This window comes from Aegilops tauschii, chromosome 1 (assembly GCF_002575655.3).
Source record: "Aegilops tauschii subsp. strangulata cultivar AL8/78 chromosome 1, Aet v6.0, whole genome shotgun sequence".
In the NCBI taxonomy this organism is placed as follows: Eukaryota; Viridiplantae; Streptophyta; class Magnoliopsida; order Poales; family Poaceae; genus Aegilops; species Aegilops tauschii.
The window spans coordinates 486107665-486121651 of NC_053035.3; the positions used below are offsets into that span (position 1 = coordinate 486107665).

General features: G+C 47.2%; 2 protein-coding genes across 2 annotated transcripts; one reads left to right on the forward strand and one right to left on the reverse strand.

Annotated features, from left to right (window-relative positions):
• Positions 1–295: 295 nt before the first annotated feature.
• Positions 296–1393, forward strand: LOC109761959 (uncharacterized). The gene has a single exon (XM_020320767.3). The coding sequence runs from the start codon at positions 296–298 to the stop codon at positions 1391–1393; it is 1098 nt and encodes a 365-aa protein (XP_020176356.3).
• A 2871-nt stretch (positions 1394–4264) lies between these two features.
• Positions 4265–6053, reverse strand: LOC109761958 (FBD-associated F-box protein At4g10400-like). Its single transcript, XM_020320765.4, has 3 exons — positions 5186–6053; positions 4963–5097; positions 4265–4839 (listed from the first exon to the last, which is right to left on the reverse strand). The coding sequence occupies exons 1-3, from the start codon at positions 6044–6046 to the stop codon at positions 4435–4437; spliced, it is 1401 nt and encodes a 466-aa protein (XP_020176354.1). The 5' UTR covers positions 6047–6053; the 3' UTR covers positions 4265–4434.
• Positions 6054–13987: the final 7934 nt, after the last annotated feature.

A 13987-nucleotide genomic window follows, 5' to 3' on the forward strand; every position in this document is an offset into this window, starting at 1 on the left:
AGTCAATCACGTGTACATGTAGGAGTCCTAGTCCTAGTTAGCTTTAGGCTGTTTGGTTTAGCTCCTATATATACTTGTACCCCTGTAAGGTTTTTTAAAACTCAGAAAAAAGCAATACAAAGCATAGGTGCGACACGCACCTATTAGCCATCAAATATCTTGTGTTTCGCCGAGTTGTGCTAGTCTAGATCAATTGGTATCTAGAGCTTTGGTATTGACGTGATTCTCGGAAAGCAATCGAAGGATCATGTCAACCACGGGCAAGGAGATTGTGACGGCGGCAGCGGGAGCACCGATGCCGATGGTGGGGGGATCACAATTCCCCCGTCTGGATCGAGAGGACTACGCACTATGGGCGATGAACATGGAGGTCGCGATGGAGGGAGCTGAGTTCTGGGAAGCCGTCGACCCGGGCGGCGCCGAGTACGCAAAGGGCGCGGCGAAGTACCGGAAGGATCGTCAGGCGTTAACAGCTATCTACTCCGCCATGCCGAAGGATGTGCTGCAACACCTCGTCGGAAAGAACTCGGCGAAGGAGGCATGGGAGACCATCAAGATCCTACACCAGGGTCATGACCGTGTCAAGGAAGCACACCTTCAGTCCCTGATGAGAAGCTACGAGTGCCTGAAGATGGATGAAAGTGAGACGGTTGATCAGTTTGCCGCCCGTCTCAAGACCCTCGTCAATGGCATACGCAGCTATGGTTCAACCCTAGAAGAAGTTGCGATCGTCCGACGATTTTTGTGCGCCGCGCCGGCACGCTACATTCAGATTGTCACGTCGATCGAGCAATGTCTCGACCTGAAGACTCTCACGGTTGAGGATCTCGTCGGAAGGTTCAAGGCCCACGACGAGAGAATTCGTCTCAGTTTCGGCGACACGGAGGCGAGCGAGCACCTCATGCTTACAAAGGCGCAATGGATCGCCCTGTCGAAAGAAAAGCAAGGCGGATCTACGAGCAGTGGCAAGAAGAAGGGGAAGGGGAAGCAGCACTCGGCGAGAAAGAACTTCGCCGACTCGGACGACGAGGATGCGCCTGCACCACCAAGGAGGAAGTTTGACATCAGAAAAGTGAGGTGTCATAAGTGTGGCCTCCTCGGTCACTTCAAGGCTAACTGCGAGGAAGCACCGAAGCAACGGGCGCTTATGGCCGAGGAAGGAGACGATGGGGATATGATGCTAATGTGCGAGCTAGTGGACGAAGAGGATCCAGATGATCTTGGTCAGCTGGACACGGGTCCGGTGAGTGCATCTGCGTCAGTAAACCCAGGCGAAGTTATGGCGCCAGAAGACCATGACCCAAGGCGTGACAGTGTGATTACGCTAGTAAACCCGGGCGAAGTCGTGGCACCAGAAGACCATGACAGAAGGCGTGACGGTGTGGTCACGTGAGAAGCAAGCGAAGAAGTGGCGACAAAAGTCCATGACACAATGCGTGATGGTATGGTCGCGCTAGAAAACGGCGAAGACGTGTCGCCAGAAGAACATGACGCGGGGCGTGATGAAGCGATCATCCCAGAAGAACGCAACATGCGGCGAGCTACACTCGGACCAGATGAATTTGGCGCATACGTGATTTTGAATAGTGCAACGACGAGTTGCGCGGATGGGTCTAGTGGCGTTGTGAAGGTGGCAACGAGCGGCGTCGCGTCACACGCCAGTTCACCAGCTCCATCGGCTGCGTTGCAGGTGCCGGGCGAGAGTGCTTCGCTCGATGACTCAGTGAGCACGTGTGCGAGCCAGGTTGCTGGCACTGCAGGCGGCAGCCCAGCGGCAACTGAAAGCAGCAGTAGCAGCAACACTTACGTGGCTGGTGTTGCCTTGCCGGATAGCGCGTGCAGCCCAACAAACGGGCTGGATGAGACTGGCCACTATATGCCTCATGCACACAGGCCAGGGAACCAACCACCACGTGGTGGTGATGGTCTACGAGACAAAGCAGGGAAGCAAAGCCCAGAAAATTTGCAAGGCGCAGAAAATTGTGCAGAAGGCAGTTCACCACCATGTGGAGGACCGAACGATGCCAAAAAAGGTGACGGGCAGCAGCGATGGAGTCCAGTAAACAGCAGGCTTGGAAGCCATGTAAAAGAAGCAAAATCGCCAGCAACGGTAACTTTGGCAAGTTTAGATTCTTCAATAGCACACGAACGACGCGTGTTGGATCTCTCTCCAGAAGCAGGGCTCCAGATAAATTTGGTGAAGATGAAAAGTAAAGGGCAACGAAGTTTGCACATCGAGGAACCGGAAATTCTTGAAGATGCAAATATGGAGGAGTGTTGGCGTCGTGCTATGAATGAAGAGTTGTGGTCGATCCGAGACAACAATACATGGGAGCTCGCGGATCTTCCCAACGGTCAGAATGCCATAGAGCTCAAGTGGGTGTACAAAGTCAAGAAAGATGCCGAAAGAAACTTGATGAAGCATAAAGCAAGGCTTGTAGCTAAAGCATGCGTGCAAGAGCAAGATGTGGACTTCGAAGAAGTGTTCGCTCCAGTTGCAAGGATGGACTCGGTGAGACTATTTATAGCTCTCGCGGCTCAAGAATCTTGGAGGATACATCACTTGGATGTGAACTCCGCGTTTTTGACCAGGGAGTTAGAAGAAGAATTGTATGTGAAGCAACCACCAGGGTACATCCAAGAAGGAGAGGAACACAAGGTATTGAAGCTACACAAGGCGTTGTACGGGCTACGACAAGCTCCTCAGGCATGGAATGTTGAGCTTGACCGTACATTGATTTCTCTTGGATTTGAGAAAGCCCCACTAGAGCATGCTATGTACAAGCGAGGTGATGGCAATGATCGTCTACTAGTGGGCATCTATGTGGATGATTTGCTGATAACTGGAGCAGACGAAGAGGTGATTGCAAACTTCAAACTACAAATGAAGAAGCTATTCAAGATGACTGATCTAGGGCTCTTGAGTTACTACCTCGGGATCGAGGTACAGCAAAAGCCGGAGGGGATCATAATATGCCAGGAGGCATATGCAAAGAAGGTACTTGAAAGTTGTGGCATGAAAGATTGCAATCCAAGTCATGTTCCGATGAAGCCTCGTCTCAGACTAAGCAAGAAGAGTGAAGCACCCGCGGTTGATGCAATGGAGTATAGAAGTGTGGTCCGAAAGTTGAGGTATCTCACGAATACAAGACCGGACTTGGCCTATTCCGTTGGCATAGTGAGTCGCTTCATGGAAGCACCCACGACGGAGCATTGGGCAGCGGTGGAAAATATACTCAGGTACATCAAAGGGACAACAAATTTCGGTTGTGTCTACTTGAGAAAGAAGAAGAAGGAGATGGTGGAGCTACTTGGCTACAGTGATAGCGACATGGCAGGAGATGTGGACGACTGTAAAAGTACCTCGGGCGTGGCATATTTTTTGGGAGGAAGCATAGTGAGTTGGCTGTCAAAAAAGCAGAAGGTGGTCGCATTATCATCTCGTGAAGCAGAGTATATTGCAGCTGCAACCGCGGTGTGTCAAGGTGTGTGCCTTGGAAGGCTACTCGGTGACCTCACAGGTAAGGAACCGGAAGGAGTGGTGTTCAATATTGATGACGTGTCTACAATCTCTCTATGGAAGAATCCAGTGCATCATGGTAGATGCAAGGACATCGATATGAGATATCACTACCTAAGGGAGTGTGTGGAAGAAAGCAAGATCGACATCAACTACGTTTGCACCGATGACCAGCTTGCAGATATCCTAACCAGATCTTTGGGACGACAGAAGTTCGTGAAGATGCGGCGAAGGATCGGCGTCCAAGCTGTGAAGTGAGGACATCGTGTTTAGGGGGGTGATTGTTGGAAATAACCACGCTGTCTAAGTCTGGGTCGGACTAGAGTCAATCACGTGTACATGTAGGAGTCCTAGTCCTAGTTAGCTTTAGGCTGTTTGGTTTAGCTCCTATATATACTTGTACCCCTGTAAGGTTTTTTAAAACTCAGAAAAAAGCAATACAAAGCATAGGTGCGACACGCACCTATTAGCCATCAAATATCTTGTGTTTCGCCGAGTTGTGCTAGTCTAGATCAATTAAGTATCCAGCCGTTGCTACGTACTAAGCTAGCTAGCTTCAACATCCATCGGCTAGTTTTGTACGTGCACGTTGCCTCAGGAAGAATCAATCAAGCGTGGTTTCGTACGTACGTGTTCGGTCGACGGAAAGTACTCGTCAAGGAGCCGTCGTGCAACGTTTGATCGGGCTTGTGCCAACAAACAAAACAGAAGACCAAAAACTAGCAACATTCTAGGTCAGGCACCACCTCCTCAGTCCTGTTTTCCCCCACAGTGAGTTACAAAGCACTGCATTGTTAAATCGAGTAGAAGACCATTTTGCAGAGTTTAACAAGAACCATTAGACTGAAGAACAAGGGAGCCACATAATACCATTGCTTTGGACACAGGGTGACGCCATCATCAAAAAAGGCTAACTATATATATCTAACACACTTGTAACAACCACACGAGGACTTGTCAAAGGGATCAGCCAATGACAAATCATGGGTATGCCCATGGTTTGCTGGGATCGCCTTTCCATCCCTTTTCAGTTCAATTCGAGCATTTTGAGAAGCTCTGTTATCCAACTGAAGTGGCCTATGTTGATCACGCATCCATTTGTCACACATACTTCTGTAACTGCCGTCGTGAAGAACTCCGATTTCCATTTCCTCCAGCACTTTGGCATTCAAAATAAAGAAGTTTGCAAAGTCGACTGCTGGACTCTTGTCGGCATTGTAATTCTTCAACACCACTTTTTTTAGATGGAGTTCAAGGCATTCAATTCGCTCGAGCGGGTCAAATTTCAGCACGTTATTCATAGCATTTTGGGGATGCGACTGGAAATAGCAAAAAATAAACGTCAGGTGATAACAAATTAGCAACAAAATACTAGTTCACTAGATCATAAGTCTGAACCACTTTTGAATTTGACATTTGTAGCAACAGATATGAGTACTCACTATGACATGGAGCTTCTCCAAGCAGGGGAAGCACTTGAGAAAATCAATAACTGCATCCAGATTAGGGCCAATTGAGTCAAGAGCCAAAATCTTCAACGTGTACATCTTGGTTGTCAAGCTGACAGCAAACATTTTCTGGAGAAAAAAAAAAACAATTGTGTGATATATAAGAAATCATAGACTGCATATAGCATGTTGAATGCATGATTGTGCTGGCTGCTACCTGAAAGACTGTGGTTCCAAATTGGAGTGTGGATATGCCTTCCGACAAAAACCCCAATATCTGCAGTTTAGGAGCCCGAATCACTCGTATAGTCGCAGGACCATCATCTGGATAAACTGGTAGCAATCTATCAAGGCAAGGAGCATCCTCGATGACCAGCTCCCGGAAAGTGGTGACACCTTGCGTGCGAGGAGCATAGAAGCCGATGCTCCTGAGGGTCGGCGACCTGATGCAAAGGCGACCAAAGCCCATGTTGTGCAGCGAGACGCTTTGCAGAACGCGGCAGCCGGAGATGACGCTCTGCAGAGAGCCCTCCGAGATGCCGACATCGTATAGGATGAGCTGCTTGAGGTGCGGGAAGCTCGGCGGCCGGGCCAGGTCAGGGAATCGGCAGCCGCCGAGGCTGAGCACGCGCAGCGTCGGCGCGAAGCGGACCAGGGCGTGCTGCGGCAGCGGGTAGTGGTTATTACACAGGTTGGTGGCCTCGAGCTGGTGGAGGCCGGCGAGGGTCCCGGAGCGGAACCAGCCGTCGACCTCGTCGAGGCTCTCGGGGAGGAACATGAGCTGGATCGAGAAGCGGCGGGCCGGGCCGGGGTGATCGGCGAGGATCCTGGAGACCAGCGCGGCGCGCGAGTCCTTTTCGGAGAGGTGGTAGTCGGCGATGAGGTTGAGCGGCGCCATGGAGGAGCGCCAGAGTGGGCGCCAGCGGCGGGAGACGGCCTGCGTGCGCGCGCCGTCCTTGGTGGGGAGGAGCGAGACGACGGTGCCGAGCAGCTCGTCCGGGAGGCGGCTGATGAGGTCGAGGTGGGGATCGAGATCTTCGGCGCCGTCGCCTGGTGGCCCCTGTCGGTCGTCCTCCATGGCCGGCTGTCGGCGCGCGCGAGGGTTTCGGGGCCGAGGACTGTGGGGAATAGACTCGGATCGTCTTCGGGAGAGACGGAGGGCGTAAACGGACGGCAAGATGTGGCCCAGCACCGGCCCACTCCTCTCCTCCTTTCGCGCAAGGGGGACGATCGCCTTACCATGGCCCAGTGGCGTCGGCCCGTACGAGAATGCGGCCTTTTTTGCACTCTCTTGATCTTGTTTTTTCTTTCTTTTTCTACCTAGCACTCCAAGACGAGGGCTCTGAATCAGTTGCCAAATTCAGTTTCCAGCATTTTGGCACCGATGCCCTACATTGCCCAGCCGGTGCTGCAAAAGAAATTCTGGGCATCGAAGCAAGTAGGTGCTTCGATCCCAAATTCTTCAAAACAGACACAAAGCACCTGGCAGCTAGATCAATTGGACTTTTTTTATCAATTGTTTTGTACCGAGCAGTGCCTTCCACTGTGAAGTTGGTGACATTACTTTTTCTTTAGGCACCAGTGGTGATGTGGCATGTTTTTGATCAATATGGAACCGGTAACATAGTGGAAGGACTTATGTGTCAGAATCCCACAGGGTGCTCACGTGACGCTCGCTTCGGTCGATAGACTCGATCCTTCAACATACTCGATCGATAGTTCGGTCGTTCATTCAGCCTTTAACCTTTGACCTTTAACCACTTATCGATGACTCCGTTACTGTTCTGAAGAAACTTCCAGAATTTCAAAAGTCCACGGGTTTCAAAAACATCACAAACATACAAAAGTTTGCAAATTCAAATAAAAAGTTCATCAATATGAAAAAAGTTCATGTATTCAAAAAGTTCACTAATTCAAAAAAAGTTACACAAAAAATCATTTTTTTAGTTCAAAAAATGAAACAAGTTCATCAATTTGGAAGTCCATGTAACTTGGAAAAAATTCACAAATTTGAGAAAAGTTCACGAGACTTAGAAAAGTTTATAATTTGAAAATTGTTCACAACAATAAAAAATAATGAATTTTTTAAAAAATATATCAAAAATACTGTAATTTGGAAAGAAAAAATCATGAAATTTTAAAAATGATCAAGAATTTGAGAAAATTTCACGCATTTCCAAAACATTTTGGATATGAAAAAAGTTCACACATTTGGAAAAATGGAAATAGAAATAAAAAAATGAAAAATAAAAAACAAAAAAATGAAGAAACAAGAAAAAGGGAATGAAAAAAGTTCGTGAATTAAAAAAACTAGAAAACAGATCAAAAAAGTAACAAAAATAAAAAGGGAAGATGAAAAGGGAAAAAAGAAATGAAAACCCAAGGAAAACACAAAGGAAAAAACTGAAAACACCGGGCCAAAAACTTGTAAAACTTTCTAAGAACGAGGCTCGAAAGAGCAAAACCGAGCAAAAAGTTATGAAATCTTATGGAAAACGAGAGCGTGCGAGACCTTTATATAGGTCAGCCCATACGAGACGTTCCATTGGCGTCGTGTACAATTAATTCATTATTTGGCGGATCCCGTGGCAGCCTCTACCTGGCGCCGATGGTGCACGCGCGCTGCTTTAGGCGAGCCTTGGCGACGACGGCGTTGCCGGACGCATCCCCATCGGTGGCGGCGGCCTGTGGCGGCACAAGCGGACCAGCGGCTTCGGCTTGGTGCCACTGTCGGCGGGAACCACGGCAGGGACCGCTATGGGTTCGACGGGAGGAGTAGTGAGGCCGGCTAGCGAATCGGCGGCGTGTGGGATGTGGACGGGGGGCGGAAACTTCTGCGGGGGCGGCTGGGTCTGCGCGTGGCCGAGTTTAGTTTTTGTGGCAGCTGCATGGTTGCTGGGAATATGCAGCAACGGGAGCATTTTTTTGATACAAGGAGAGAAACAAGAAATCAGGAGAGAGATAATTTCCTCTTTTTGGAGGGATACAAAGATAATTATGAGGATGTAGAAAAAATGCACCTTACATTGTGGAATTTTATCAAAAAACAAATACACCTTATATAAAGGAACGAAGGAAGTATTTAATTGATAAGCAGGGAGCAGGTGGGAAAAACACATGATGGAGCCCTGATCCAAGGATCAGGGACAAAAGACTAAAGAAAAAAGATACATGCAGTTTCTGCTAGTGGAGATAACTGCAGAAAACACACTCAAAACGTTGAACTGACTACTCCCTACTGTCCCCCATGGGGTGCTCAATACAGATCGCTCCAGCTTGCCTCCAGAGCTCAACACCTCTCTTAATAGCAGCTAGTATATCTTCATGGCTGGCGACAGCAGTTCTGAAAGTGCATGCGTTTCTCTGCTTCCAAATTTCCCAGAGTATGATCAAGATCATAGTCCGGATCCCTTCCCTATGTTCAGGTTTGGTGGTCTCGATCATCTCTGTCACAATCTCCGTTGTGATTTTCTTTGTATTCCATCTGGCCGGTTCAAGGGCCTCGCATCCAACCCAAGCCGATGTTGCTCGCCATATAGCAAGGGAACCCAAGCCGATGTTACATTCCCAGAACAAGTAAGCCGAACTCTCCAAGTTTCTGAAACAGAAATGGCAGAAGTAGTTGTTGGGCCATCCCCTCCTTTGAAGGCGGTCATTGCACCATAGCCTGTTCCTGTGATGCAGTCAGGCGAAAATCTTGATGTGCCCTGGCGCCCATGCTTTCCAGAAGATGTGCCTGTAGTCCGACAAGCTGAGGCCCTGAAACTGTATCTTGTATGCAGATGTTGTGGAGTACTGCCCCATGGACTGGTGTTTTTGCCCGTAGGCGCCTAAACGACAGTTTTTATAACACAAAGGTGTTTTTTCATGACCGCGGTGGTGCTTTTCATCACCTGTTGGAGATGCTCTGACTGCTCGACGTTGCCAAACAGGGGCAACAAGCCAACAATGACACTCCACACCGGTGCGGTGTTGGCAAGGAAGGAATCGCAGGTGGACATATGATCGATTGACCGATCGTTTGCTTGAGCCTTGCACGCACCATTTTCGTTTCGGACGATTCCAGATCAATTCGCAGGCATGCATGCGCCGATCGAGCGCAGTTGGTTATGAGCCGTCGGTGAGTTGCGTGCCGCCGGAGAAAACAAGGACATGCGTACAAACGACGTAGTACGTGCAACTCACTGATGCTGATCAAGTGATAGAGCTGGAAAAACGTACGTACTCCGGCTCAAGATCATCAAGAGCTGGAAAAACGTACGTACTCCGGCTCAGATATCATCAAGAGCTGGAAAAACGTTCCGCCAGAACAGTTCCTTGGCGTAGCAGCAACGTGCACATGCATGCATGTTCGTTCATGGCAAATTGGCAATCGCACGTACGGTGGAGCGGACCGGAGCTCCTGCTGGCACAGTTCCTTGGCGTAGCAACAACGTGCATGCATGTTCGTTCATGGCAAATTGGCAATCGCACGTACGGTGGAGCGGACCGGAGCTCCTGCTGGCACAGTTCCTTGGCGTAGCAACAACGTGCATGCATGTTCGTTCATGGCAGTGGCACGTACGTACGGTGGAGCGGACCGGAGTTCCTGCAGGCAGGCACCGACTGACCATCTTCCCGGTCGAGGAGCTTTTGTCGTCCACGCTTCAACTTGTCAGATTCATGTTGTGTCAGAAGAGATATCGGCCTTTATCATTTTTCCGGAGAAAAGGGATCAAGAAAGGACTGGACGGGATCGGGCTGATCTGAGGCCAGCCAAGCAGCGCCGTTCATTGAGAAAGCGTCTGTGATCTTTTGCCGGAACCAAGTCGACGGTCACTCGACGGCACCGCTCTTGGATCGCTCAGGGCCTCCCACTTTCGGTGGATCTCCCAACAGTGGTACTCTTGGCCGAAAATGCGACCAAGTGCGCGCAGCGGTAGAAACTAAGGCCTGGCGAAAGGACGAGGAGAGCGACGAGACGTCGCATTGTATAGATGGCTTGGGAAGAGACGGCTAAGAAAAAGCATGCAGGGACGCGATGTTTCTCAGCCCCAGCTCAAATCTCAGGTGAACAGTAAATTCGAAAAAATTGGAAAATAAATCAGAAATTTCTGATTTTTTTTATAGAAAACATTAGCAAATTTTATGGACGCTTGCAAAATTTCATCATGAAACAACATTTGTGGAAATCGCGGCAAAAAAAACAATCCTCCAAAAGTGCTATTTTCAAAAGCATTTTGGAGTGATGATTGTGTTATTTTTGCCACGACTTTCATGAATGTTCTTTTATGAGGAAATTTTGCAAGCATGCAGAAAAATTGTCAATGTTTGCCACCCAAAAAAAAGGGAATCTTTTGAATATGTTTTTTTTAATTTACTGTTCATCCCAAGGTCGTTTGAGCTCGGGAGTAGAATAGGACTTTCGGTTTGGGAAGATCTGTTTATATTTGACAAAACTTATATATGTACTGGTTTCTTTGACACCCTATATATGCATAAGTTCTCTATATGGGTAAATGTAAAAAATGTCATCCGAGAATTGAGAATCACTCCCGCATCTATTAATTAAGGAGAAAAGAGTTATTCATTTTTTTTGAAAAACTAGATGAAAACCATCACAAACTTGGTCACGGAAGACAACCAAGCCACAACCCCATGATGCAAACGGACTACTCCAAATTATGAGGCCACACGACACATCGATAGACAGACAAACGCCCCCAACACGCTACCCCTATAACCCGCCTGCGCATGAGACTCGACTTCGCAAGTGAGCCCACACAAACTGGTGGTAACTCGAGAAACAAACATCGGCAAAGGCAACGGACACAAGCATAACACGACGACGGGCCAAATACGAATTGTCATCTATCAAAAAACTGCGGACACCTTTCTTATATTGTCGCCTTCTTGCTTTTGCACTTGTCTGATTTCTACTTCTAAATGATGCCAGGAGGGCTACCACCACCTCTCTTCTTATCCTTGATGGCCTTGTCCTTCACGAGACAATCGATCATCTTGCTAGATCCAGGGTGTTAGTTTGCCATACGTGCGATAGAATTCCCACTCGTCATTTGGGATGATAGCATGTTGGATGCTTAAAAATAGAACTCATTTGGGATGACCGGACAAGGGTATAGCGATTAAGTTCCTGCTGTGTGAACCATCTATAGCTCAGTTGATTAGGTTCCTTCCTGTGCAATTTGTCGGCTTAGATTCTAATCCTAGACTTGACAGAAGTGTTTGTTCCTAGATTTTTTTTTTAGGTTTTTCTATGTTGTTATCTTAATTTTGCATTCAGTATTCTGACGACCATTTTTAGCATCGCTTATCTTATTCTACTTTTCAGTCATGCTAAGTCATGCGCACTATACGAAGTTTGTACCGGAGAACTGGTTTGGGCCGTCCTATTTGTCGTTCACACAAAGAAAATAATATGCGATTTCAAAACGGGGATTCGAAATGAGACCCTTTTGAGGTATGGCCTGACAAAGATTGGAAGATCGGGTGGGAAAATAAAGATTAAATTTGTTTACTTAGTTGTTGTTTTTTCAGATCTTTGTTATCCTTTTAATTGCACACAACATTTTTTTGGAATACTAGTAATACTTCTAGTACAAAAGATGTAGTTCTTTTCCTGAGGAAGTACTACTGTGCAAGAAACTTAAATATGTTTGCTTGGATGGGCACCCACGACTACAGGTGACTGTTGTGACCTAAGTCTCGAGATTTATTGGATTAGTCTCTCAGAGGTGCTCATATAGGATGTTTGTACGTTAGTTCATAATGCGATAGTGTATGCGTGTGTGTAAATATTTATGTGCGTCTGTAACTTGTTTCTTAGTGAGGGAAAAAAATACCCTTCATGAAAGAACATCATTTTCCGTTAGAAACAACAACAACAACAACAACAACAACTGATTCGCAAAATAAAAATAAAACAATAACAACAACAACAAGACCTATTTTACGGCTCTAGACAAGGCTCGAAACCTAAAACTCTTGCTCTCAGCGTTTGAGCAAATGTCGGGTCTCAAAATTAACTTCCATAAAAGTGAACTTTTCTGCTTTGGAGAAGCCGCTGAGGCGGCTGCCGATTATGCTGACCTCTTTGGTTGCGCACATGGCCAATTCCTGATTAAATATTTGGGAATACCGATCCACTATCGGCGTCTCACCATTGCGGAGTGGAAGCATGTAGAGGAGCGTCTAGAGAAACGATTGAGCAGTTGGAAAGGCAAGCTGCTCTCAGTTGGAGGACGGCTGGTTTTGATTAACTCCGTTCTCACAAATATGGTTCTCTATATGCTTTCTTTCTTCCAACTCCCAAAAGGGGTCCTGCAAAGATTGGATTATTTTAGATCCAGATTTTTTTGGCAAGGAGATGGAGAAAAGAAAAAATATCGGTTGGCCAAATGGAGCATGGTTTGTAGGCCAAAAGACCAAGGCGGCCTTGGAATTCATGACCTACAGGTCAAGAATGAGGCCTTGCTCAGTAAATGGTTGTTCAAACTTCTTACTGAGGATGGTGTTTGGCAAACCATGTTGCGCAACAAGTATCTAGGCCAAAAGGCGGTGTCTCAGGCATATTGGAAACCTGGTGACTCGCACTTCTGGGCTGGCCTAATGGCGGCAAAGAAACATCTCTTTCGCTTTGGGTCTTTCGCGATAAAAGATGGGTCGGAGATTCGATTCTGGGAAGACATCTGGCTAGGCAATGCCAGTCTCAGAGAACAATATCCAGCCTTATATAACATTGCTCGCGATAAGAACAACACTATTGGCACGTGCTCAGTTCATCCCCGCCGAACATTTCGTTTAGGCGGGATTTGATTGGCCCCAGACTTCTGTCATGGCATAATCTTTTGTCCCGGTTGGATTCGATTAACCTGACACAAGGTCGGGATGTGTTTCGCTGGAACCTTACTACATCAGGGTCTTTTACAGTAGACTCTATGTACCGTGCGCTCACACATTCTGAGGTGCCAGTGAGTAATAACAAAAAAAATTGGAAGTCCAAGATTCCACTAAAAGTGAAAATTTTCATGTGGTATCTTCGTAAGGGAGTTGTGTTGACCAAAGACAACCTCGCACGACGCAACTGGCCAGGGAGTAAGAAGTGTTGTTTTTGTACTCATGACGAGACAATCAAACACCTCTTTTTCCAATGCAAGTTTGCACGTTCTACGTGGTCAATCATCCAAATAGCGTCAAATTTATATCCGCCCACAAGTGTTGCCAATATATTTGGTCACTGGTTGGACGGTATTCCAAATAGGTTTAAAGCGCTTATAAGGGTGGGAGCGTACGCCTTAATTTGGTCGCTCTGGCTATGTAGAAACGATTTGGTTTTTAATGGAAAAAATGCTTCTCCTCTGCAGGTTATTTTCCGTTGTACGCAATCGCTTCATACGTGGTCTATGCTACAATGATCGGAGCACCAATCGCTGTTCAAGGCGGTGTGTACGCGGTTGAAGCAGGTGGCTACGGAGGTTTTTCCCAACATGGGTGGCAGCATAACCTCCGGATCGATCCACCACCACCTTCGACATAGGCATAGTGTCGGTCTATAGGACTTTACTGTTGCTAATATGTCGGTTTATATTTCATGTTTTTGTCAGACTTTTGGATTTGGCTGTGTGCATCTCAGTTATGCAGAGGCCGGGTGTTACTCATAATGTTTTGTATCCCCTTGATGCTACATTCTGAGATAATAAAATCGCCATTTATCGAAAAAAGACCTATTTTACGAGAAACACAAGAGGATTAGCTACAAGTTGACTTCTCTGTCTTCCATCCTCCAATAAAAAGAGGAAACAACGTTTGTTTTCTGTAAACACCACATCCGCGCTCGTTGCATAGATAAATCGTCGGGTGTGTGACACTGCCAACATTATCTTTTAGCAATCGTCGGTGTGCGACAAGATAATCCAAGAAGATGCAGGGAGGGATAATTTTTCTGCCCGCCTTATCTGCCCAACAAAGCACAACAGATATTTACATAAGTTGGTCAATTGTTGGATCTGTCCACAAGTTG